Source organism: Brassica napus, chromosome C3 (genome assembly GCF_020379485.1).
Source record: "Brassica napus cultivar Da-Ae chromosome C3, Da-Ae, whole genome shotgun sequence".
Classification (NCBI taxonomy): Eukaryota; Viridiplantae; Streptophyta; class Magnoliopsida; order Brassicales; family Brassicaceae; genus Brassica; species Brassica napus.
The window spans coordinates 22,477,458-22,504,706 of record NC_063446.1 but is presented as its reverse complement, the minus strand read 5'-3'; the positions used below and the strand labels follow the sequence as shown (position 1 = coordinate 22,504,706).

Genomic DNA, 27,249 nt, shown 5'->3' with positions numbered 1-27,249 from the left:
TAATAACTCTGACGGATATATTCATCATGTTTTTCTAACAAAAATATCTTATAGCGAAGTTTGTTAGCTCGGTTCGAACTGGCCTAGATTTTATGTTTTTAAATATTGAGGAGGTCTATTTGAAGAGTCAATGACATGATCTAAGTTTTTTTTTATATGATCTAAGTTAACAAAGGTTATATACTGCGTTATAAAATTTAATGATTGTGTAATTTTCAAAAAAAAAAAAAATTAATGATCGTGGAATCTCATCATGTAACCACATGACCTCCCGATAGTGTGTTAAGAGATTCAAATATAAGATATTGAGTTGAAAAAGTTAGTATTTATTTTTAGTATTAATCTAGAAAAGCAAACGAATGAATTCTAATCTTAATTTTACGTTTACTATATAAGACACTAATCATGGGAATACAAGTGTGTCATATCTTTAGTGTTTCTAAATTTTTTACTGATTTATGAAATGAGATTTTTTTTTTCTGATAACTCATGAGTAGAGTTTAGACTCAAACATATCCAAACTAATTTTTTGGAGGCGCGTGATTTACGGATAAGCTCATGTACCAAACTTGTAAACGAGTCGAAAGCAAGAGATCATACATGTGTAGAGTGTCCAAAAATAACCGCAATGTAGTTTTTTCCAACAGGGTTTGAACTCGAAACTTGAGTGCATAAAAAGCACACGGGCCATGTTGTTATGGACAAAGTGAGATTAAACCATTTATTGATTTTAGTATATATAGTCTTAAATATATCTAAATATGTTTGACAGAAATAAAGTACTAAAATATTAAGGATCATAAAAATTACAACCATACATTCTGTAACATTCCACAAAAGATTAAACTAAAGAATATTTCTATTTTGATAATATTATATATATACACACTATATTGTTCCGTTTTCTTAAAAGAAAATTTTCAATTTTGTTACAAATTTGATATTATTTCCAAATTTTTCTAAAATAAAAAGTGATAGCTAATTTATAGTATTTAAAGCAATTTTTCATGAATAAATATCAAAAAGACGTACATAAGGATTTCACAAGAAAAAAAAATTGTTTTAGAAATTAATAACACTTCAATATTAAAATTAAAATCCACCCTTTGTTCAGTTAAATTAGCAATAATTCTTATGATATTGAAGTATAGGATCTCATTTTTATTTCGTAAAGAAAAAGCCATTTCCTTTTATGAGTGAGCGGACGAAATATATGAAAGAAGAAAAGTCTCTTTTTTTTTACCAACTAAAGAAGAAAAGTGTTTGTGGAATTTTTTATTTAAAAACGAATACTTTCTAGTGATGATTTATTTACTTTCTATATATATTGACATGGTCTTTGGTAATGGCAATGTGACAAATTGGGCTATAATGGCTACAAAGTCATCAAGTTTAGTTTCTCTGGTTCTCTCTTTGATTCTTCTGCAATTATTTGTCTCTCAAGTTTGTCTTACGGAAGCTATACGAATTCCACGTTAGTATTTGCTTGCACCCATTTCATATTTGCCTTTTCAGTTCTTCTATTATTTATGTTTATGCAAGCAGCATGCCTTTAAAGGTTTCTGTACATATTGATATTTTTAAAGTTATTTTATCATATTTTTTTAATCATTATATTCTGTTTTGGTCACCCCAGAAATTCAATTACTTACACATTATTGTTTCTGGCTGTTAAAACCACAAGAACTTTTGTTTCTGACTGTTAAATGTAAAAAATAACAATAAAGAATACTGTATTTGTGTTATACACGATTTATAAGATATCAAATGTTTATCTTTTTCAAAGCCAGATGAGATTTGACGTATTATTCAATGAAGAAACTAATGAAACATCTTGTTCTTATTGTACAGGAAGAATTTCACCGTCTCGCCGTCCCACTCCCCCTTCCCGTCCCCCTCCCCCTCCCCCTCATCATTATTATACACCCCCTTCGAAATCGCCCCGAGGAGGTGGCCCATAAGAAGCGTGTATAATATATGTACTTGTGATCATTTACCTTGTAAACGTAATTGGTCAGTTTGATGATTATGTTTTATATTATTTGATCCATTAGTCTTTGTTAGCTCTTCATAAAATATATGTAACATTCAAAATAAGGACATAATGTCAGAAACAATGTTACAAATGAGGGCAATGATAAAACTTTAAGAGAGTGTAATGAAGATGATAAACATTTCTCGTCAATTTTATTCTTAATATTTTTCTTTACATCGTTTCACTTTTATATCAAACATTTTAGCAGCCCTTGGATCTATATCAAATGATCCAAGGGTTGCTAATCTGTTTGTTACTATTCTTTGTCTTGATTTTTTATGTGTTCAAATTAACATCAAGCAACTCTCTCAAATAAGAGATCGATTTGTAGTATGTAAGGATCATATCTACAGAGATTCAATATTTCACACAACGCACTTGAGTTTCAGATCAAGTTAGGTCAAATAATGTAAAGCGATAAATAAACCAATAAAGTAAATAAAGTTGTAAACGATGGATGAAAGGTGCTAGAATTATGGTTTCATTTAGGTTATCAGAACTCAAATCTATAGATGCTAAGGGTTGATTCTAGAACTCGAATGCAATAGTAAGATATCCAATTCTCGCTGCGAGTCTAATCAGATAATTAAGTCTTTGTTTCATCTCTTGCATGCGAACAAGTAATGAGTACAAAGAGTGTCGATCGATACCTCCTTAGACAAGCATTAACGTCCCAATCGATATGTTCACTAGATGTCTAAACCAGCTTTCGCATGTATCTAACAACCTAGCTCGGCAAGATTCAGTTCAGGTAATTGACCATCTCTCGCATGCGCTTAACTATCCTATGATCAGGTTTCTAGTTAATTACTCTAGAAACAAGCAGTAAGAACAATCCTATTGAAGGATACAATAAATCAATCTAGCAATTCTATATTTACGAAGTTTATTTAAACCCTAAAAATCCCCAAATCTAATTGGAAGATTGATATACCATAGATTAGTAGCTTTCAACTATATCAACAGTGTGTATACTCACTTAAAAAGAAAATTATATGAATGTTTCACACACATTTATGATAGGGTTAAACATATATAAAAAACATATATTATCTATATATATATATATAGAGTAGATTTTTTTTCTCTTTTTATGACACGTGGAAGATGGTTTTTTGACATGTGTACTCATGTAATCTTTTTTTTTATTTTAGGTTTTTTTCAGATATTGTAATTTGGCCCAACACTTTTCAATTGTGCATTTTTCTTCTTGAATTGGTCCCAAAATTTTCAATTGTGACCATAACCCTTAATGCACACAGATGAAAATTACAAACAACTCAAAACACTAAAATAATCAAAAATATGAAGCGTCACATGCAACGTCCCATCTTTCCCTATCTCTAGATTAGAAGCTACAGTCATTCCATAGATCTAGATGATCACCGATTTTTTTCAAAAGAAAAAAAGTCTAGAAATTATTTAAATAGATATGTCTCTATTTTTATATTTTATTAATGTCTTCAAATTGAATTTTTCATCACCAAATCCACTATAAATGTAAAAATTCACAACTCTATATATAGAGAAAAATATTTGAGAAAAAGACTAATTTTTTGGAGAAGAAAAATGTTATTAATCCATTACAAATAGCAAACAAAAACCGAGGTGTCAATGCTTGGTCAAGTTATAGCGTTCAAATAGCAACATGCAGAACAACTCCGGTGTAGTTCTAATATGAAAAATATAGATATATAGGTATGTAGAGATTTTTATTACTTTAACTGCGGTGCGATTTGTAAATAGTCAGAGCTATAATCGTTTTTTTTTGTCGGTTTAGGTATTTGAGATTTGAAAACCAATAAAATGGAATATCAAAGCGAGAAGTATTTAAAAGAGCATTTATTTTTGTAAATGTCTATTTTCTCTTTTTATTTTAACCACTAAATTAAACATGATCTAATTTGATAGGTCACTAAAATTCAAGATGAATAAATAAATAAGTAAAATAATATAAATATTTTTAAAATATTTAATAAATTTACAAGTAAAAATAACATATACTTTCACTATTTTATTATTTTACTATTTTTTATTATTCATTACAAATTATATATTTATTTTACTATTAAAAATCATAAAATAACTATAACACAACACAAAATCTAAACTTAAAACCTCCACAGTTACAAAGAAAAACAAAATGTCATAGTAACATTAACTCAATAAAGGTTCAAATCTGAAAGGAGATCAAGAACGACGACTAACTTACATCACTTTACCATAGAATGTCTTGGCCCGAACAAGCAGAAGTCAGAAAAGGGTAGAAAGATAAAATTTGAGACAAAGCAATCCGACGAATACAAAGGAGCGCGATCAAGCACCTATGCAAAAAAACAAAAAAAAAGCGGGTCATAGGAAAAAAAATTACTGGAATGCCAAAGTCACCACAAAGCAGAAAGACACATGCCTAAAGCACCAGAAGCACAACCAACATCTAAGAGGTAAGAAACACCTCACAAACTAAACAAACACATCCATGCTAACGAAGAACCACAAAGCTCTTGTTAGAAGGGAACAAAGCTCCAAGAAGCTAACTTCGCACACTTATACCAAGCAAAGCATGGAAAAAAGAGAAATAACCTAAGAGAGGGAGAATGGAAGCCAAACATCGAGAAACCAAAGTTCAAGCTTGAGACCAGAAACAACCTTCCAAGCCCACATAACATACACAGAGGAAAACATTATCCAAACCAGGAGAGGCAAACATAGTGAAAGGAAGAGCCACCAGAGATGCGAGCAGCGATGAAAGCTGCAACGAGATTAGAAAAAAGAGAAGGAAGGGGAGACAAAATGAAATCAGCAAAATAGTGTAGCCACCCTCGAGCTATGAACGAGAGCATAGAAGTCATATCACCAAAAATCATATCTTGAAAACGAAGACGAGCAGGGACTATCGACGGCATGCCAACAACGAGGAATACAACATCAATGACGACCAAACTCTGACCCAACACAAGGAGATGCAGTCCTTAACATCAGCCAAAATCTAAGGAAGAAGAAGAGCAGCAATATTGATCGGAACAGTCTATAACGCCGTGAGAAACAACCGCACAACTGGGAATTCATAAAACTAATCTACAACAAACACCAGATAACCTCACAAGAGAAGAATTCGAGGAAGAACAAAACCACATAGTGAGTTGTTGGACCCAATATTGGTCAACACCATAATGGACCGCGATCAAAGGCATGAGCCTTAAAGGGCCTTAGCACATAGCAAGAATACGAGCTCGAGGAGGAGGAGTATGAGGTCGCGGAAATCGTGCAACAAGAGGAAAAAATTTCGGAGCTACCACAGAAATCTTGAAGTCGACTCACTATAAAGAAAGAGGAAGAAAGACGGAAGAACATGCATCGAAAACCCTAGAGAGAGCCACCCATTTACTTCGATCTTGTTGTCCTCCCATTCTTAGATTCTTTCTTGATCGATCTTATTTTTATCACTCAATCTAGTTCAATTCAGTGTATTCGACCTTAGTCATCAATAAAATCCATTTTCACATACTGGAAATTATTTAACATCGTTGTGTTCTAAAGATATCGTTGCCTACATCATTTGTGTTCCCTAGATCAAACCCCGATCACTATCAAATAATTTGTGTAGATTTTAGGTTCTACATTTTGGTGCCGACTGTGGGGAAGATAAACGAAAAATATCTTTGCTAAGAAACCGATATAAGTTTCCTAAGCGCGACTATGGATCCCAACCAAACCACCGGAACCACCTCGTCGGGAATCAACGACGTCGATCCTATCGGATCCGACTCAGGAGCTGGAGTGACCCCAACTGGGTTAACATGAACCAATGATGCGACCAAAACAGCCCCGGCACAACGAGTCCCTCCAATCGGGACTTCGAGTCAAGATCGATCTCTTCCGATCAATCAGACGATGGTCCCGGAACGAACTGTAGCTCGAGTTTGGAACCACCCCAGAGATAGATCATCCTCCGACGACCTAACCCGATCCCAATCTAGACCGATCTCACCGACTCATCTAGCCCAAACTCGAGGAGAACTAACCGAACTCCGAGAAATGATGACAACTCTAATCGACGAGATTCCTAGTCAACGGATCGCCAACAAAGCTATTGCTAATAGACTGGTCACACGCCAAAAGGGAGCTCGCAGAGCATCGAGCTGCAAGTATTCGGGAAAGAAATCAGACGTCCCTCGATCTGTTAAGGATGACGTCCAACCCCCAAAGCATTGGACTGTTTGGCACTCCAGAGATCCCAAGCACCCGATCCGGACGCTACGCAGGAGAAAATTCGCAACGACCCCCGCCGAAAGGCATGACCCACCGAAGCTTAAGCTATAGTGGACTGGACGAAATCAACACTGTACTCCAACGCCCATGAAGCACCCCGATCTAATTCCAGAACGGATCGACGGAAAGGCAGGGGGAGCCAGGAACACAAATCTCACCACCAAACCACTCTATCCCCGGGAATCGAATCCATCCGCGACAAAGACCTTCCATCAAGCAGGGTTTGATAACCCATCAGAACAAGCTCGGAGACACGATCTTCGCGGTCCTGTCAATATCGACCCCCAAAGGGAAGACTTGGGAATCCTGAACGAAACTGGAACCTTCCAAAATTATATCGAAAGGAACGACGCCGAGCTTAAAAGGATACATGCGATCGTACACATGGTGACGAGCTCCACTCCCGATATAGACATGGTCATCGAGGAAACGAGAACGAACCCATTCACAAACATAATTGCCAGCGTAAGACTGCATCACGTTGGGAAACTCAAATTCCCCGAATACACTGGGAGCACATACCCAAAGACCCATGTGCGAGCTTTCCGTCTAGCGATATCGAGAGCGCACCTCACCAGTGACGAGAAAGAAGCCGAATATTGTCGTTTCTTCGCCGAGAACCTCACCGGAGCCGCCCTAGAATGGTTCGCTGGACTAGAAGAAAATTCTATCGACAACTTTACCCAGTTGGTATCTGCGTTCCTCAAACAATACTCAGCCTTCGTAGAGACAAGAGTTACCGTAGCAGATATCTGGAATCTCAAACAAGCGCCTTTCGAGCCATTAAGAGCATACATAAACAAATTCCGAGAAATGAAAGCCAATATTTCACATCCGAACGAAGTCGTTGCCCTCGTAGCATTAAAGAATGGCGTCTGGTTCTCATCAAAATTCAGGGAAGAATTGGCAGTACGAGCACCTAACTCGTTGCACGACGCCCTGCACCAAGCCTCTTATTTTGCCACTCACAAAGAGGAAGTCGCAACCTTGAAAGAACAGTATAGCGCAAACAAGAATAACGCAACCAAAAAACCTGCTACTCCTAAAGAACCAACCACCAAAGGGCAACATTCCTACGCAATAAATAATTCGACGCAAAAGTCTTCAACATACGACCTTAGCAAATACTGCGCTTTCCAAGATCGCAAGGGCCACTCGACCGAAGAATGTCGTTCCGCACTTTGCAATCAAAACAAAAATAAGAAAACTAACGAAGAAGTCGGAGAAGAAGAAGAGCCAGTGACTCCGAAATCCAACCGAAAGGCCAAAGCCACAACAAACAAAAGAGGCAGAGAGGTCGAACATGAATCACCGAACTCTTCACCCCCAGCCTCGAAGAAAAGAATTTACATGATTTCAAGGGAGCAGAACAGCAGCGCAACCGATGAAATCAAGAACCAAACCGAAGGAAAAATCTGCTTCGAGATCTCACTAGTAATCCGTGCATTGGAAAATCCCGACGAAGTCACTCCTCCCCCCCTGCATCACTCCATACAACCCAAAAACAAAACCTCCTAGCATAAAAGTCTCCAACTTCAAGCGAAAGAATAAAATGACCAAGATTCTCAAGCTGCTGGAGAAACCGATTCAAAAATAAGACAAAATGCAGACTCTCAATCGCAATCTGTCTGGGGGGCAGAGGCACTACCGACCAGCCCTGACTAAGAGATGGAATTTTCCGGCCCACAACAAGGGTAAAAAACGGATCGACTTCATTTACGGAGGCTCAAAGTTCTGCAATTCGGTCAACTCAATCAAAGCATACCAACAGAGAGCAGAAAACAGCATAGGAATTAGAGAGCCCATGTCAGGTCCCGACCACGAAATCACCTTCAACGAAAACGAAACCGTAGACCTCGATAAACCACACGACGACGCTCTCGTGATACGAATCGACGTCGGCAGTTGCGAACTATCCCGAGTAATGATCGACACCGGAAGCTCGGCCGACGTCCTCTTTAATGAGGCGTTTAAAAAGATGGGATTCACTAAAGCGCTCCTAAAGAACGAGCGAACTCCCCTCATTGGCTTCGCAGGAGAGACCACCTACTCTCTCGGTTCGATCGAGTTCGCGGTAACCGCTGGAGAAATCTGAAAAATCATAGAATTCATCGTGATAGACCGTCCATCCCCGTTCAATGCAATCCTCGGGAGACCCTGGCTATACAGCATGAAGGTTGTCCCTTCGACATATCACCACTGCGTGAAATTTTCCACCTCGAAAGGAATCGAAACCATCAGAGGAAGCCAGAGGAACTCCAGAACATGCTACCTCGCAAGCTTTAAGGACATCGAGCAACACCCTAAATGAGGCAGCAAAAATTAACAACCGACATACTCACGCACACGAACAATCAAAAAATAGACCCTATCCTTGGGAAAATAATCAAACTACGTTATGACTTGATCCCTCGATGAGGGTACGTAGGCAACTCACGATACGAGTCCAGTCACCCTCCACCTACAGAACCCAAAGTGGACTTACCGCAACATCCGAAGAACAACAACATGACAATATCAAAAATTGCCTTTCTTTTCACAAATATGTAATGAACAGAATCCGACATCTTAAAAGATACAGTTCTTAGACATTCAAACACACCAGACTTCTCGTATCATAAAATCGCATAACTGCAACAGTTGACCAGAAACCAGGACACTGATCAAGTCCTTGGTCGCAGCCAACTCCGCCAACAAGCGCGACAAAACTAACTAACAAAATCTTTTGTTACATCGAAATCGTCGATAGAAATATCTACAACAAATCGACACTTGGCTCCAAAAGATCGGCCTCGCATAAAACATAAAAATGACAACGAAAAATTAGGACCCACGACCCCCTTCTTTATTAAATAAGAAATAATAAAGCAACAAAAGGAACCTTATCGAAAAACAAAGAAAAACCCTAAAGCTACTCTTCGATACTAAATTCACCATCCTCAAAGCGATCACCCGAACACCTCACCGCGTCATCCGCCGCAGAAGGAACCTTATCGAAGAAATCCTCTGGCAGATCCTCCGAAATCTGAGGCAGATCGACGGAGAAATCCGAAGTCACCGTCACGTCGACCTCGGACCCAAGCTCGATCTCCTTCGCCCGAAGCCGGGACAACTCATCCGAAGCTAGGAGATTGTTGCTCATGATCTCCTTCAAGAGATCTATATTTGCCATGACTTCCCGAAGACGAGCGTCACAATCAGTCGCATCCTTCTTCTTTTCCCATTTCTCCTTCAGAGAAGCCAACACATCCAAATAGCTATCCATCATAGCCCTTTTGGCCTCACGAGTCTCACGGCGAAGATCGTCAGAGAATTTATTGGCAGAAGATTCAACCTTCGCCTCCAAGAAGGAAATTTGCTCGAGAGCTGACTTCCTTTCGTTACTCACAACTCGCAGACGAGCTTCGAACGAAACAGCCTGATCCCCCAGCTTTTCAGCGGCAGCCAGTTGAGCAGCATTGGCACACTCCCGGTTTTAAGCCATCTTCAAACCGAGCTTTAGCTCCCGAACCACCTTCTTTATTTCATAGAGTTCGTCAGAACGCGGAACATCTTGCAGGCGTTTTTCTAAAGTCGCCGCGAACTCATTGTTAGCCTCCATAGCCTGAAACATGATAAATTAGTACATACAAAACGAACGAAAAATACGACATGGACCGAATTCCAAATGGAACGACCTTGGCATGGGCTACAACCATCTTTACGTAAGCCTCGCGCTCTGTCATATTACCCAGAGAGGGAAGCGGACATCCAGCAAGTTTGAAGTGCCTCACCAGATGAGCAACGCTATCGGATCCTCCGTAATAGGACAATCCTTAGAATGCGAAAACTGCCAATGAAACGGCTTAGCAACAGCCACCTCTCCCGAGACACCAGGACGGCGATCCGAGCCATTCGTTTTAGCCTTCTTCGGAGGACGATCACGCCCCTCCAAACCCGTTGGGATACTCGACTTAACGTGAGCCACATATTTTTCACCCTCGGGATCTTTGACCCCTTGGGTTGAAGGCCGCGGAAGTGGGGTCTCCTCATGAAGAACTTCTGTGAGTGCATCACTCACATCTCCGGATCGAATACGATCCACGTTGGCACTACTAGTTTGAGTCTGTACCCTATCGGAATCGCGAGAGTTGGATCTCCTCGAAGTCATATTCCTTTGGCGAGTGAAAACAAAACTAAATGAGGTACTATGACGAACCTTAGAGCAAAGCCAAAGCTTTATAGAGATCAGAGCCCCGCCATATCTCAACAGCTCGAACAAAAAGAATCTCGAATGCTAAGGAAACAAGGATATTCCGAAATATTATGATTATCCATTAAAAGGTATCCAAGATATCAGATATTAAAACAGAAGAAACTAACTAGAACCAGAATCATCGGGGACAGACAACCCCCCGACTTGATTCGTCGAATCATCTGAGACTTGAGGAAGATCGAGCTCGGAGATCGACCAATCCGGCACGGCGGCTAGGGCGACGAGACCCTCGCAGTCACCTTCCATTTCCTTTAATCGTGCAAGCTTGGCATCCACAGTCAGGCCCCCATCTTTATGCTCGTTCAGGAGATCGATGTTGGCGTCCACTTCTTGTAGACAGATCTCAGCAGACACTTCTTTCTTCTTGCTTGCCCACCTACCCTTCAAAGATTCGAGAACTTTCCGATACTTTTCCACGATATCGCGACGGGCAATGCGAGAAGCAAGGCGAACGTCCCGATCTCTCTCGACTTCGAGCACCGCAATCCTCGCCCTTTGAGCGACCATCTGGGACGTGAGAGCCTCGTTCTCTAGATGGACTCTCCTCCAATCGTCAGTCAAAGCTTCGATCTTCTCGGCATCCGTCTTCCCTTCTCGCTTAGTGGTCTCGAGCTCCTCTGAAAGCCTCTTGATCTCAAAACCGATGCTCTCGATCTCCTTGTCGTTCCGAGAAGCCACGACATGATCTTCCATCGTCACGACATACTCGTTAAAAGCTTCCATCACCTGACAAGAAATGGAAAGTATGTATAATATTACAAAACGGCTTTTCAAGAAGAATGATGGCCATAAACGAACCTTAGAGCTCGCCACAACAACCTTGGCATAGGCTTCCCTCTCCACCAAAGAAGCGAGAGATGGGAGATGACAACACGCAGACCTCATGCGACCAGAGAGGGAAATTATGTCACCTTGGGCCGAAAACGAGGAATCATCTCCCTCAGAAACGAACCTAGGACGAGACAAGCCGGGCAAGACACCCTCTGATGACCGACGTCGCTTGCGAGTCGCCGCCGCAATCTCATCTTCTGAGCCAGGACTCAACGAGACAGGAGGTCGAGTCTCTCCTGAAACATCTTTGTCGTTGGAATCATGAATCGAGATCAAGGGAGATTTCCCGGAAGCTCGGGTCCTCGATGTAGACCCAGAAGTTTGGAACGACGATCTCCTCACAAGCTGTCTAGTTAGACAATCTGAAGACTGATTCTGAACAGAAGGAGTCACTACGACCTCCTGGGAATGTTCGGCCTCGTCTCCAGACTCCTCAACCAAAGGAGCCCTGTCGATCCCCGCCGGTAAGGCAAAGACAGTTTGAATCTGAGTTCGATCGAAAGTAAACCAGTTCGAACGACCCCTCCGAAGGACCCTCATCAGACCACGGATCTCATCTAACATTAAGGAGCTTCCAGACGGAACTGAATCAAACGAAAATAAACACGAGTTTTAATCTTCGACTCCCAAAAAAAAAAAACAAAATCATCAACACACAGGCAAAAGGAAACCAACCGGTATTCTCGGCCCAACGCCGGGGAAGCTGGGAGAAATCGAAATCACCCATAGATGCTCGATCCATCTTGAAAACAAAAAATTGCTCTCGCCACTTCTCGTCGCGATAAGGAATTTCCTCGATAACGTGGCGACCTGGACGCGGAGATACGAGGAAAGTACCAGGATTCTGGTTATTCCGCTTCACCAGAACGAATTGACGAAACTCGCTAAGACCAAAAGCGAGACCTTCCTCCCTAGCCTTAACCAAGAAGGCGACGAGATGCCTAAGAAAGTTCAGGAGAAGCTGGGTTAGTGATAACCCAAGCTCCGCCAAGACCTCGAGTATTGGCTCCGGGATCGGGAAGATAAGACCGCATGAGTGAAAGAAGGAAAGATAAGCTCCATAGTAGCATTCTCTCACGGTTTCGGGAGTCTCATGTGCACCGGCCAAATCAAGGACGACGGAATGATCGATCCCGTACACCTTGTAAAGGTTCTCGAGATCATCGGTTGTAGTAGTCGGACGAGAGAAAGTAAAAGACGAACACATCTTGAGCTCAGAGGACAGAAAGATTCGTAGTAAAGGAGAAAGAGATGAGAAAAAAGAAGTGGAGATGTGAAAAGAAGATTCTCTACGTATATATAAGCCACCTTAACGGCTCTATCATCGCTATCAAGAAAAACAATTATGACCTAGCTTGCGCCCTAGCGACGGCTAAAGTAGTCGTTACCGATTAAAATAATAATAAAAAAAGGAGCGCCAACGAACGGCTCTTTTTGGAAACGATCGATAAAACCGGATTCGAGCAATATTGGTTACCAAACCACAATACCCTGGTCAAAAGGTAACCGCCCCTTTTTCTTTTCGATCAAATCAAAAGAGGCTGGGGGACAAATGTTGGACCCAATATCGGTCAACACCATAATGGGTCGCGATCAAAGGCATGAGCCTTAAAGGGCCTGATCACATAGCAAGAATACGAGCTCAAGGAGGAGGAGTCCGAGGTCGCGGAAATCGTGCAACAAGAGGCAAAGATTTCGAAGCTACCACGGAGATCTTGAAGTCGACTCACTATAAAGGAAGAGGAAGAAAGACGAAAGAGCAGGCATCGAAAACCCTAGAGAGAGCTACACATTTACTTCGATCTTGTTGTCTTCCCATTCTTAGATTCTTTCTTGACCGATCTCATTTGTATCACTCGATCTAGTTCAATTCAGTGTATTCGACCTTAGTCATCAATACAATCTATTTTCACCTACTGGAAACTATTTAACATCGTTGTGTTCTAAAGAAATCATTGCCTACATCATTTGTCTTCCCTAGATCAAACTCCTATCACTATCAAATACTTTGTGTAGATTTTAGGTTCTACATGAGTCTTTTTCCGATAATGGTGGGAAGCACCACACACTGGAAAGTAAATGAAATACAAAGGTGGTGACGGCTCAAGATGAAAATATGGAGAGATGACAAAAACATTTTAAAAATAATATTCAAAATTTTGAAAACAATAACCTGCGCGAAGCTTCCAGCTGTATCAACAGTTTGGTCATTCACCCCTAAAAGACACATTTAGGAAGAATATAACACTAACATTTCCACACAAACGATAAATTTCAGCATATTCTACTATTTTGGTGATGAAGATTCTTAGATGATGATTGTTTTCTATAGAAACATGTGGAACCTCTTCCACCATTGTTTTAATCCCCAAAGTAACGTGTTGTTAAGAATGATGATATATTTCTCTTGAATAGCAAAATCTTCAACAATCGGTGATAAAGTATATGAAAACAACTCTAAGACAACTAAAAATCATGCTCATGCATTCGACCAAAGCTTTTTTTTTGGTAAAAATCGATCAAAGCTTTTTAAACCAAAAGAAGAGGTTGTTGGCTATAAACAAAGGTCATTGGCTACAAAACTGAAGACGTTGTCAACTATTAAATCTATTAACAGAAAACATAGTCAATATAGTAATGGATACATGTAGATCGAAAATCACATGATAGAAGTACTAATGATCTATTCACTGAGCGATTTCTCCGATGACAACAAAAATCATGTGACATGACGATGACGAGCTGAGACGATATCTACACAGTATCATCAGACAACAACGAAATGACGTGATGATGAAAAAGTGTGGCCGATGAAGAGAAAGAGATCTGATGATCTCGTCCGGTGAAGAGAAGAGACATGAAAATGAAGGAGATTGTTGTAGCTGAGGGACGATGAAGCTCACGACGGTGGCAGAGATGAGGGAGATCGTCCAATGATGAAGAGACACGACGAAGGTGGTGATGAGAACGAAAGTTAAATTATTCAAATTCAATTTAATTTTTAATAGGACACTATAGTAATTTAACCTAATTAATGAAACATAATTGAATCATTCTGGCTGTTAGATATTATTTTGGCAAAGAAGAACTTGATTTAAAGTCATTGTAAACCATAATTGTAATATTTTTTAAATTATAATTTTGTATCAATGAAATGGTCATATAACCAATGGCTTACAAACACCACATGGCCTATTATAGATATGAAAATGGTCCTCGTTAATCATTTTTTTTTTTTTTGACAACAAAATCTCTATATATTATTATGATGCGTCTAGCGGTCTTGGTCTCGAGTACCATCCAAACCGGAGCATTAGAGTTTACATGGGAGAACGTAAAACCGCGAGACCGAGCACCCTTTGCAAGGATATCGGCTCGGACATTCAGAGAACGAGGAATAAAAGATAAGGAAAAAAAGTTAACCTGACCATAAAAATTAATCATTATATGTATCATTTTACAAAAAAAAATCATATTTTTAGATAACCTGACCATAAAAATTACAAATATCATCTGTTCGTTAACGACTGACCATATTACAGACTTTAGTAGGGCTGGGTAATCCGGGTCGCAATTGGGTTTTGGTTCGGGTTCATTTGGGTTTCGCGTTTTCAGTTTCATAAATCTCAGTCTTATTCGGACATTATAAAAAACCATGTAGGATTCGGTTTGTGTTTAGTTACATGTCCAATATCTTACTGAACCCAAAATAGTTTCAGTTTCAAATATTAATCGGGTTATCAGTTCCATAAATATTGATTTGTACTTGATTACACTCAATATATATCCAATAATTTCAAAAAATTTGTTTACCTGGCTTCATCAAACCATATTGTTTTCCTTCAAAATAACTCTAAGAGACTCGTTTATCAACCATACAAAACTCTTATTTGAACTATTTGTAAAAATATGGTATATAGCATGACAAATCAAAGTTTTGTACAAACGAAAAAATCATACATAATGAAATATAAACAAGTTAAAATTAACAACTAGCAATTCTATCATATCAACATAAGAAACATTATTTAAGTTTTTTTTTAAAACATTGTTTAAACTTGAAAAGCAAACTTATTCGTAATTGAATTTCAAATGCAATTTTTAAAATATAAAAATATTAATACTAACCAAATACCAAAAATATATATTAAAATAAATATTTGAGTCAATTATTCATGTATAAATAACTATTTTAGATGTTTAAAAATATTTTAGTGTATTTTGGATACATAGTAGAAATTAAGATCATGTTTGGTATAAGTTCTATTTTTTCGGATTTTAAATCTTTTGGGTTCTATTGGATATCCATTTAAGGTTCGAGTTTTGGTTTCGTAATCCGAAATACCATAAAATAAAAATCCATTCAATATTGATATTGGGTTTGAATGGGTTCGCATTCATATTTAACGGATGGGGTTCGGCTCAGTTTATTGCCCATCCCAAGATTTAACCTTTCGTTGTGATTTCAACAAAATCGATTTTCTTCTTCTTCGATAATTGAGCTTTTGCCTCTCGATGGCGGATCATAGCTCTAAGCCGTTACAGTTATTCGTTAGGCTACTCAACGGAAAATCGATAACCCTAGCTTTCTCCTCTCCCTTAGCCTATGGCGACCAGATCAAGCAGCGGATCTTCGACCACACTCACATCCCGACGCATCTCCAGCGTCTGATCTGCGGAGGATACCAGATCTCCGACGAGTCCACCGTCTCTCAACCCGACGCCACCGTAAACCTCGTCCTCTCCCTCCGCGGAGGCAAAGGAGGATTCGGCTCCTTGCTCCGCGGAGCAGCCACCAAGGCGGGGCAGAAGAAGACGAACAACTTCGACGCGTGTAGGGATATGAGCGGACGGAGGCTGAGGCACGTGAACGCGGAGAAGAGGCTTGAGGAGTGGAAGGAAGGTGAGGAGGAGAGGAAGCTTGAGAGGTTGGCTGATGAGTTTCTGAAGAAGCAAGCGAGTAGAGTTAAGGAAGGTGTTGGCAATGGAGCGACGCAGAAGTATGTGAAGAGGTATAGGGAGGAGTCTGATAAGTGTATTGAGGCGGTGGATTTGGCGTTGAAAGAGTCTTTTATGAGTGGGAAGAGGAAGAAGGTATATGCAGAGTCTGAAAAGTCGAAGCGACTCAAGATATGGTAAGAAGAAGGTTTAGCTGCTTGGATCAATGCATTGAAAAGTTTGTTCCTTTGATATGTTCCGATGATGTGGTTTATGTTACTTGGGTTCTTCATATACCGTTGATGTGGTGTTTGTTTCTCTTGTTCAGGAAGGGTAAGAGAGCAGTTGATGCTAGTGACAGCGATGATAGCAGCGACGAGGAGGAGGATGAGAAAGAGAAAAACAATGGTAGCCAAGTTGAGAGCTCAGGCTTGGGTATGGCACATGATGGTGATTCTTCTGGTAAAGCTTCAAGCAGTAGAGGTTCAGAGGAAGAGAAAGACGTTGTAGTTGTATGTCAAAGTTCAGATGTACCTAAGGGAGAGATCATCGGTGTGCAAGTGATCAACGAAGGAAAGAGTGGTGATTTACCTGTCACTGTTGTTGATGCGATTGTTCAAACTGAAAAGGAGGAGAATTCAAGTGTAGACGCAGAAAAGAATCTGGTCGAAGTAACTTGTGGAACATTAGTTATGTCTGTAGATGTTAAGAGTCAAGGCAATGATTCTGAAGTTAAGCCAGAAGGAGTTGCTGGAGAAACAGAGTCTGTTGATGATACAGTGTGTTGCCTACCTGTCGGACCACTTAACTTTGATGACTTCAACTCCGCAAAGGATCTGGAGGTAGATTCATTCTTCTCATAATCAAAATGATGTCTTTCAACACAATATATTGTCAGAAACTCTAATTGCTTCATACAATAGTTCATCAAAATCGTTACTAAACCTTTATCGATATGTATTGCTTTGGTTTCAGGTCTTGGGGATGGAAAGACTAAAGACAGAGCTTCAGTCACATGGACTGAAATGCGGAGGGACACTGCAAGAGCGGGCGGCAAGGCTCTTCTTACTTAAATCGACACCATTAGATAAGCTTCCAAAGAAGTTGCTGGCCAAGAAATGAAGAATAAAACTAGAGTGTATCTCAAAGGCTTTGAAGTTTCTATGTTTGTTGTAGTAGTTGATACACCACAACCCACATGTGTAAATAATATATCAGCTTTAAGCTTCAAGTGCTACACTCAGTAATCCAACAACATGCAATAACTCTTTCATTTTTTAAAGCAATCTATACTTAGAAGTTTAATCAATACTTCTAAGATGCAATAACTCTTTCATTTTTTAAAGCAATCTTTACTTGGAAGTTTAATCAACACTTCTCATGATCTTACAGGTCTTTTAATTCTCAAGAGCCTACACCCTTTTGAAGTTCTCTTTTTGTTGGTATACTATTTGACATAACCGACATTGCATTATATCAGCTTTAAGCTTTCAACGGCTACAACTGCTTCAAAATAAGATGGAAGGATCTTTGTTCTAATGTTACATAAGTAAAATGCCACCAAATAGTTTACTGATACAATGTTACATAAATAAATGCCACAGAATCGTTTTACTGATACAATAATGTTACACGGGAGTTTGTTCCCTGACAAAGCAAACAGAGGGCTGTCTTCTGACTTTCATCTTTGGGAAGAAACCAAGTCCTACAATGTAGACCTTGATGTCTTCTTCCTACAGTGAGTCTTTTGTTAGAATCATTCTGTCATGGAGTTTTGCATTAGATCTTGTGCCTCTCTTATGGCTGAGCTGGCAGCATGCAGCACTATTTTCTTAAGCTACATCCAAAATGCAGTTAGAAGATAAGTAAGTACAGAGAGAGCACACAGAGAATAGTCAAAAATAGTTAAAAAAATACCTCTAGTTTATCTTCATTGGATCTGTGGTCTTTTGGTAGTCTCCGGAACTCCTGTGTTAGCCTAAGGCACTCCTCTAAGTTTTCAGGAGCAACAAAATCTACTGCCACCTTTATGCATGACTGTAAAACAGTTCCAATTTCAGGGATCATTAACATTTTGAAATGAACCAAGAGAGTTGATCAGGATGAATGAAAATAGATACAAAGTTACTTGATTCATAAACATGAGATGTCAAAACAACGGGGGGCATTTTTGACTCGTTGTTTACCTGTATATTTCTAACTTGGTGAGGACAACCTGCAGGGATAAAAACAGCTTCGCCGAGGTGTTGCACAAATGTCCATGGCTCTATATCTGTGCTTACGAACAATAACATATATCAGAATTTTCGCCATAGCAAAGAAGATAAAATCCAAACAAGAATCTTACCGAACTCCTCTTTCAGCTGTTTCTTCTGGCTTTCAGTCAAGAACAAGGTCTGGTCATGAATTGGGTGAGTAACCTGAAAATTAATCAGAAGCTTTAAAGTCCAGATTTTTCTCTCAGATATTAATCATTTACAAGTGTGATGTTGTGATGACACTTACAGATTCCACAGGTTCGTTAAAGAAATGGCGAAACTCATGCTTGTGTCTTTCCAAATACTCAATAAGTTTTGGAACATCCTCTCTTCGAAAGATGTCCCACACAGCACCACCATGCACAGCCTCTGAACTCTCATTGGCATTGCCATTAGTTTCTTTTGGAGCATCATGTTTCTGCTCTTGTATGGACTCCGCACTTGTACTACCATCCAAACTCTGAGTGACATTGCCCTCAGTTTCCTTTGGAGAATCCAGTTTCTCCTCTTTTATGGATTCCACAGGCTGCGGGAGACTACCATCTGTGTCCAACGGGGCAGTTGAAAGAGCTGTTGGCATCATAAGTCCGTTCTCCACCGTGGGATCATCTTCACTTTGGTTCGTTGGAGATAATCTCTCCGTCTTCAAACATACTTCACTATTATTCTCACCAGCGATTGGTTCGTTTATCAAACCAGCATCCGCCTTTGGATCATGACCTGACTTCGAACTACAAGACCCTTCCACAGGATCATCTCTTTCAGTTTTGGTACATTCACCTGCAATTTAACCGTTCAGTAATGAATTTAAATAATAAAACATAAACTTGGGAGGGAGCTTCTTTCAAATACCTTTTGAAACAAACATCTTATCAACTTCTTGTGAGCTGGACGGTCTCGAGCTGCTATTTGATGGTTCTTCGTTAGCTGCCTTGTCCTTTAAAGTCTCTTCTCCCACAAGACCATCCCATTTCTTTAAAGCAGCTTCCTCATTCACTACTTCTTTCACTGACTTGTTTTCACATTCACTGGCTTCTGTCTCTTGACCAGACTGTTGTTTACGCAACTTTGCTTTTTTTACAAGTTTGTGTTGCCAGGAAGGTATATCAACTTTAGCTGTGTGTGTCAGCACATTGACCTAACACAAATCCACCAAAGTAGAAAGTAAAGATCAGTGGTTTACGTCTACGAAGAATTGAGAAAGAAAGGGTGCACACTTACCGCGTCGGACATATCACAGTGTAGTTTTGTCACAGAATCTCCTCCATCAAGCTCTTCAGGGAAACCGTATGCAATGTATGTCTTGGGTCCAAGATCTGGCTTCAAGGATTCTTCAGGAAGTCTTGTTGCCAGATTCAAGAGACCTGACTTTGGGTCAGTGTAATCAGAGAAAGGTAAGGAAGAAATAAACTCAGCGTTATGCCTTGGAAGGCGCTCTTCAAATAAAGTTGAAGGAGGCCAATCCTTTAACTTCAACATTACTGGCATACCACTGGCATCCTGGCGGCCTTTCAAGTAGCCTTGAAAAAACTGATGAATATTTATTTCAACCTACAGGAGAAAGGGATGTGTTAATGAGCTTACGTCTTTGAAAATACACATAGATTCAGTTTTGACTGACCTCACACCAGTCCAAGCAATCCAAAGCTTTCACGCTTTTTGCCTCTTCTTTGCATTTAGCTTTTGGATCCATTTCCCTACAAGCCCTCCACATAACCATTGGATCCCAACTTAGTCCAGGTGTCTTGTCGAGAACATTTCTCACTATCACAGGTTCCGCCCTCATCCAATGCGACTGAAAATGAGCAATGTCGCCTTCAGCCAGATCAACAGCATTTGGGCAGTACAAAAAGTTATCATGACCATTCTTCCTAAACGCCGCCTGCCTACTGATGATGGAAGTGCATGAGGAACATTCATGAGCAATATTCACATCTGGTGGCCTAAACTGCAGAGTAACTTCCTCTGCATTCGTTATCAGCTTTTCAACCCTATCACATTCGCACAAACGTCTCAACTCCAGAGTTGAAGTGCCACAGCCACGACGCTCTTTGGGAGGGCATGGAATGCTACCGTCAGGATTAAGCTTCCAGTCAGAGAAGTTCTCCCCATCTCCCTTCTCATCATGTGAACTCTCTCTAAGTTCCTTGCAGCAAGAAAGACAAATGTCGGAAGAGCAATCTGGGTTCAGACAGCTTCTGTGAAAATTGGCAATGGATGTGCTGCACAGGTCACTGTCGTACAAGAGAGAAGAGATTGTAAGCAAATAAGGTAACTCAGAGTAATATGTAAGAAAAATCAACGAAAGATGCAATTCAAAGAAACAGATAACAAAATGTGTTTTTATGACTGATGCTTTATTCACTTCTTCAGGAAATATGCAAACTGTGTCTTTTTTTTTTTTTTTGGCGAACTGTGTCTTGTTTACATATAAATGAGCACCAAGCCCCATATTTCCAGCAAAGTAATCAAACTGTCTTATCTACAAATAATGCTATTTCACAAAACAGTTCATTAAAGGGTAACTCAACAAATGTATTTGACAGCTATCATGGCCATTGTTATTCCATTTAAGTTAGTTTGATTCTTAATTTGGTATCCAAAATATTTTAATAACTGTCCGTTCAGATGATTATGATTTTTCATTTGATTTTATGCGAAGTGATTTCGGTTCAGTTCGACTAAGGCTGGGTGTTCGGATATCCTACTGTCCAGATACTTTTCATATTCGGATCGGGTTTGCATAGTGCACCATGTACATGCAGAGCCATATATATGTATTGGAAGAGAATTTTGAGTTGTCCAAAATAAAATAAAAATAAAGAAAATATCTTTCCAAAGTTTATCAGAGGTTTAGAAGCTTACTGGAAAGTAAAAATCTATTAAGAATTGGCATAACAAACATCATGCTCATTTTAGACCAAAAAATCATGCTCATTATTATCCAATCATCAACTATTAAAAAAATACTTAGATTAACATTTAAAAGTTGTAAATGTTCTTCAAATATTTGCTCAATGCTCTCGCATTGAACTTTTGATAGAGTAGTAACATTTATAATATATCAAAATTAAAAATAATAGAGAATGCGATTTACCATCATTTATGTAGATTAGCGTAGACAAGATTACAAATGATCTTCTGTTGTCTGATGCAAGTAGAACCGTCAAACATAATTTTATTTAGTTGTCTGAAATTGTAAATGTATAACTTCCTAGCGTTAATTTTCATAAGATAGTAAAATTAGCTTTATAAAATCGTTAAGAGAAATTCTTTAATAGAGATTTTTAGTTTTTTTTTACCAAAAGAGCTACAAAAAATGACCAAAAGAATTTTTATTAAATTGTGAATTATACACTTAACTAATCTAAACTTAGGGTTTAGAGTTAACGGTGAAATTTTCGAGTTGGATTTTGGAGGTGGGTTTATTATTTTTAAAATAGAAAATAAAAAAAGTTTCAAAAAACATTTTAAAATTTTTTTAAAAAATTATAAAAAAAATTTTAAAAAATTATAAAAAAAATTAGAATTTAAAAACATATAATAAGAAAATTATTTTCATTTTTATTATTTATTTATATTGGTATATATATAAAGCAAATGGTAGAAAAGTCTTTTGTATCTTTAATGGAATCCCTTTGATCATTTTTTTTTTCATTGAAGATCATTTTTGTGACAAAAACTTTAAAATAGCTATTTGAGAAAATTGTCCAATCGTTAATGCAATGCTTCTTATATATTATAATAAAAAAAATCAATGTTTACAAAAAATCACTCTAGAAGCTCTTTTAGTTTAGTGATTTGACCAAAAGTTCACTAGACCATCTCTAACCTACCTTTATTTTCATCATTATATTTTTCCTAAATAGAAAAACTCTATTATAGAAGTAGATCTACTCCAATTAATGTATGTCTGTATAATAAAGTTTATCTATTTTTAGAGGAAAATATAAAGAATTATTATTTCTATCTCTAAATATAGAGTCAAAAAGTAAAATTCCTCTATATTTTCCTCTAAAATAGAGATCTTTATTCTATATTTTCCTCTAAAATAGAGAAACTCTATTATATACTAGGTTGCACGGAAGCTTCATCGGACGTACGCTTCCCACTTCGGAACCGGAATCGGAATCGGAACCTTGTGGAAGCTTACGGAATCTCGCTTCCAAAACGCTTCTAAAATATTCTATTTAAACACACGTTGGGAGCTTACGATTCCATTTTGGAATCACGCTTCCACTTTTTCTTAAGAACACAATGTCATAAATAAATAGAAAATTAAATTCATAGTTTTAATTTATATAAAATCTAAATTTTAATAGTAATGAAAGAGAGAGAATTAAAATATATAAATATTAAATCTAATACTATGAAGTATCTTTATGCATAGAGGTTTTTACTAAAGATATAGCATAGATTCAAATATATTGTGTCAATCATTTAGAAGTATTAAAAATAATTAATATAATGATTTTTTTAAACTTAATTTATGTGTATTTTCACAATTTTAATATGAAATCATTTCAAAATTATTATAAATGAATAAATACTTAATTATAAGTTTAAATTATATAATTTTAGTCCAAGATTTTTTAAAAAATTCTTATATTTTAATATATATATATATATATATGTATGTATATATATGTATAAATGGATATACGCTTCCAATACATACCCGCTTCCTAATTTTTTTAAAAAATCTCGCTTCTGCACTTCTATACGCTTCCGCTTCCACGTACCAGCTTCCGTTTCCATGTAACATAGATTATATACACATGCATAGAACCAAATCCACCTCTATAATACATATCTCTATTTTAGAAGAAAATAGAGAGATTGGAGATGCTATTAATGCTAACATACTAGGAAGTCTAGGGTTTAGATCCCAAAGAATGCAAAGTAGGAATAAGACTTGCATGAGTGCTTCGACATAATGCAAAGAATAACGTTAGACATAGATCTCATAAAACTGCTCAAAGTGTTGTAGTCAGAACGTAAATTCTCATAATACATGCAAAAAGAATAGAACTTTTGCATCATACATGCGTAAATTCTCATAAGAAAGATATAAAGTTTACCACATATAGAAAGTTCACCGAGTAGAAACTTTATAACCAAATCCATATTAGTCTCAAATGTAGAACCCACCAAAAGGTGAGCTTGTAATTGGGGATCAAGAGACTATATATGGACTTAAATTAATTTCTCACTTGAGCGATGTGGGACATAATAATACTGGCCCTTTAAACATCCTGGACGCCAGTGAAATATAAACGCAAGTGTCCACAATCAGCCCATAATCAAATCCACCCAAAAGCTAGCTTGTAAGCGGGGGACCAATAAGACTATATATGGACATATACTAATTTCTCACTTTAGCGATATGGGACATCCTCGACACTGGTGAAGGACGATCGTGGCGGCTCTGATACCATTTGATACTATAGCCGTGTTCGTTTCTTAGCCGCAAGACGCAGCGGCAACGACCAAAAATTAAACGGGAATCACGTCAACACACAACACCCATGACCGCAGCGGCGATTAACAACACGCAACACCGATATGACGCAGGGGCAGTAGAAGGGACGCTGAAAATTTTAGCGGCACCGGCGTCAAGTTTTTTGTGTCTCCGGAAATCGTTGGCGGTTACTTTAGCTTCAGATTCTATTATTTTGATCATCACCACCGTGCTTTTTCTTGCCGCAGCGGGAGCGTCTTGCGGTTAACAAACGAACACGGCTAATGTATCATTTAGTATAAGTGTCCCACAATCAGCCCATAGCCAAATTCATCTGAAAGCTAACTTATAAGTGGGGAATCAGTGGGATTATATATGGACTTAATTAATTTTTCACTTGAGCGAAGTGGGACATAACAGACTAACCCGCGCAAGGGGTCCAGAACCCTTGCCGATGGTTATCAAGGCAACTACATGCTTCACAATGTGAAGCGTATTTAAACTATATTGAAACTACTTAATACGATCATGATCTCATCAATAAACTACCAAACATACAAGAAATGGTATGGAAGTGTATTTTCCCCACGAAGAAATATCATTATCAAGCAAGCAAAAAAAAAAAAAAAAGCAAACGAGTTTTTGAAAACTTACCAGTATATGCGTTCACTAGGATGAAGTTCGGACCTAGTAATATCAGATTCTGTCACAGGGACTCCTAGATGAATAAAACAGGTTACGTTGGCTAATATAAACAAAGAAGAAATGAGAGGAGAGCACAAGTGAAGAGAACATACCTCTAATTGCTGATTCGACCTCTAATTCACGGTTTTGCTCTGCATAAATATCCCTAAGAACAGGAAGAGCTTTAACTAATAGGTACTGCAACTGCTTGAGCTTGACATTAGCATCCTTCTCACTTGGTTGCTGAGATTCATAAAAATATACAAATGAAGGAGACATTACATCTCAATAGATTCACAAAGAAAAAATGATCTCACACCTTGACAAGCAAAGGCTGACGCAAACAAGCTCTGCAGTTGCAATTCCCGACACAGAAAGGACATGCATCTCTAACTTCCTCAGGCGTTCTCTCTGGATACCTATATAGAGTTTCAAGATTCTAACTACTGGAATCGTAAGCTTGTTGTAGTGTGCAAGTAAAATACTTTTACCATCTCTTGATGCAGTCATAGCAATAGCGCTTCTTGATGCATTTTGAGCAGAAGACGAGATCAACCTTATCCGTTAGGTTCTTGCACTGATGGCAAGTCAAGCCCACATACTTTTTTGTTCCATCAGAGTTATCATCCTGCAAAAGGAAAACAGTGTTACATTTATCCAAAAACAAGATTTCCACAAATAGAAGTAAACAAAGATGATTCAAGCTTGTTTACAGCAAGTACAAAAACTGAACAATTCAATTACAAAAAAGAAAATAACCTTGTCGCGCGTAGACACGACTCTCTCTCTCCCTCTTCTTTCAGCAGTTCGCCTCGAGCCCTCTCCACCGTCAGATTTTCTTCCTCTCCCTCTTCCCTGGCCCTCAGAGCTCAGAGATTCTATGCTCACAACACCTTCAGATCTATGTTCTTTGGAATCATCTGATCCAATTCGCTTCGAATTATCCCCACCGTCAGATTTTCTTCCTCTCCCTCTTCCTTTTCCTCTACCTCTACCTATTCCCTCAGAGCTCGGAGAGCCTATGCTCACACCATCCGTATCTTTCTTCCTCGTATTACGTCGCTTGTCAGATCGAAGTTCTTCTGACTCGTCGGAATCATCTGATCTAATTCGCTTCTCCATGCTCTCTCAAGTCTCTCGCTATCGCCCCCTGTCTCAGCTTTGGAACATCAGACGGCGGCGTTTCTGATGATAATGAATCAGTGACGTGGCAGGTCAAAGTCTTATTATAGGAATGATGGATCATCGGAGTCCGTTATCCCTAATTCATTCTCAGCTACTTTCTCTCTCTCTCTCTCTCTCTTTATTAATGCAAAATAAAACCCTCTATCAAAAAATCTTTTCTTTTTTCTTTTCTAGACAAAACAAAAAATCTATATAAATAATTTTTCAATCTTCACAATATAAATATATTTCTTGGTTATAAAATCGTCTTGTAATATACTCCATATTTTTAATTAATAATATCAGTGTTGAAAACAAGCTTTCTTAAATTTCTAATATTAGGCATGTTCGTTTTAAAGCCGCAGCAACTGGCGTCAGCAGCAATAAATAAAGTTATTACATAAATAATTTTACATTATGTCAGCCACCGCGTCAGTCGTTAAGGATCGATTAGAGACAGGAAACCGGAGTTGCCACTGCCGCTGTTATTTCTAGCGTCGCATCAGCCGGTTATTATTGGCTATAGCGACTGAAAAATAATTTTTCTTTTGCCGCGACTGTGATGTATTTGCCGTGATCATAGATTTATTTTGAACTACTGCCGTAGCTGGCGTTTATTTAACGAACAGGCCTATTACAAAATTAAAAAAAATAGGTATATTTCTTAATTAGACCAAACTACAGTTTAACTAGTGTTATAAGATAAGCATTGAAATGATCATCCACTTCTTTACCAAACTCAAGCACTATGATCATCCACTCCTTTACCAACTCAAGCACTATGATCATCTACTCATCAAACACTATGATCACCCACTCATTTACCAAATTAAGCACCATCTTTGTTATTTTATGTATTGTTGTTCACTATAAATACCATCACTCATCTCACTCTTTTGTACACCAAAAAAACAAGAACAAGAGTTTATAATCAAAGAACCATTACATCTTCTTCTTCTTCCTTATAATAAACTCTCTCCCTTATACTAGTGTTATTTGCTTCCTACGGGTATCAAATTCTACTCTTATTTAAATTTCTCGAAACTATAAATTATAAGTTATTTCTTAACACATTATCAGCACGATCGTTCTGCAATTCGGTAAAATTTATTGTATCATATATACTCTGCTATAATGGTCGGTATACCGCCTGTACTATTATTTATATTATGTTATAATGGCCGGAATACCGCCTATATTATTTATTAATATTTTAATTTATTTATTGGTCGGCCGAGCCGCCTTATATTCTATTTATTGCTAACTGGACGGCCGAGCCGCCTTTATTTTCTGTTTGTTGTTAACTGGACGGCTGAGCCGCCTTTATTTTCTGTTTGTTGTTAACTGGTCG

At 38.4% G+C, this 27,249-nt stretch overlaps 4 protein-coding genes and 1 long non-coding RNA gene across 5 annotated transcripts; 3 read left to right on the top strand and 2 right to left on the bottom strand.

The window, feature by feature from the left end:
- The first annotated feature begins 709 nt into the window (after positions 1–709).
- Positions 710–2,185, top strand: LOC106385610. Its single transcript, XR_001277224.3, has 2 exons — positions 710–1,474; positions 1,852–2,185. It is a non-coding gene; the product is annotated as an uncharacterized LOC106385610 (long non-coding RNA).
- Positions 2,186–6,394: 4,209 nt separating this feature from the next.
- On the top strand, positions 6,395–7,825 carry LOC106384147. Its single transcript, XM_013824158.1, has one exon. It carries the CDS (start codon positions 6,395–6,397, stop codon positions 7,823–7,825), a length of 1,431 nt encoding a protein of 476 aa, XP_013679612.1.
- A 2,839-nt stretch (positions 7,826–10,664) lies between these two features.
- Positions 10,665–12,600, bottom strand: LOC106384148 (uncharacterized protein At3g60930, chloroplastic-like). The gene is made up of 3 exons (XM_013824159.1): positions 12,069–12,600; positions 11,361–11,977; positions 10,665–11,288 (listed from the first exon to the last, which is right to left on the bottom strand). The coding sequence occupies exons 1-3, from the start codon at positions 12,598–12,600 to the stop codon at positions 10,665–10,667; spliced, it is 1,773 nt and encodes a 590-aa protein (XP_013679613.1).
- Positions 12,601–15,775: 3,175 nt separating this feature from the next.
- On the top strand, positions 15,776–17,562 carry LOC106388762 (replication stress response regulator SDE2-like). Its single transcript, XM_048749990.1, has 3 exons — positions 15,776–16,528; positions 16,660–17,173; positions 17,307–17,562. Exons 1-3 carry the CDS (start codon positions 15,909–15,911, stop codon positions 17,451–17,453), a joined length of 1,281 nt encoding a protein of 426 aa, XP_048605947.1. The 5' UTR covers positions 15,776–15,908; the 3' UTR covers positions 17,454–17,562.
- Positions 17,563–17,781: 219 nt separating this feature from the next.
- Positions 17,782–26,080, bottom strand: LOC106384149 (lysine-specific demethylase JMJ25-like). Its single transcript, XM_048749989.1, has 13 exons — positions 25,494–26,080; positions 25,226–25,362; positions 25,054–25,153; positions 24,848–24,977; positions 24,705–24,768; positions 20,211–20,823; positions 19,811–20,140; positions 19,442–19,727; positions 18,837–19,369; positions 18,679–18,751; positions 18,518–18,603; positions 18,249–18,368; positions 17,782–18,168 (listed from the first exon to the last, which is right to left on the bottom strand). The coding sequence occupies exons 1-13, from the start codon at positions 25,854–25,856 to the stop codon at positions 18,088–18,090; spliced, it is 2,916 nt and encodes a 971-aa protein (XP_048605946.1). The 5' UTR covers positions 25,857–26,080; the 3' UTR covers positions 17,782–18,087.
- Between the last annotated feature and the right edge of the window lie 1,169 nt (positions 26,081–27,249).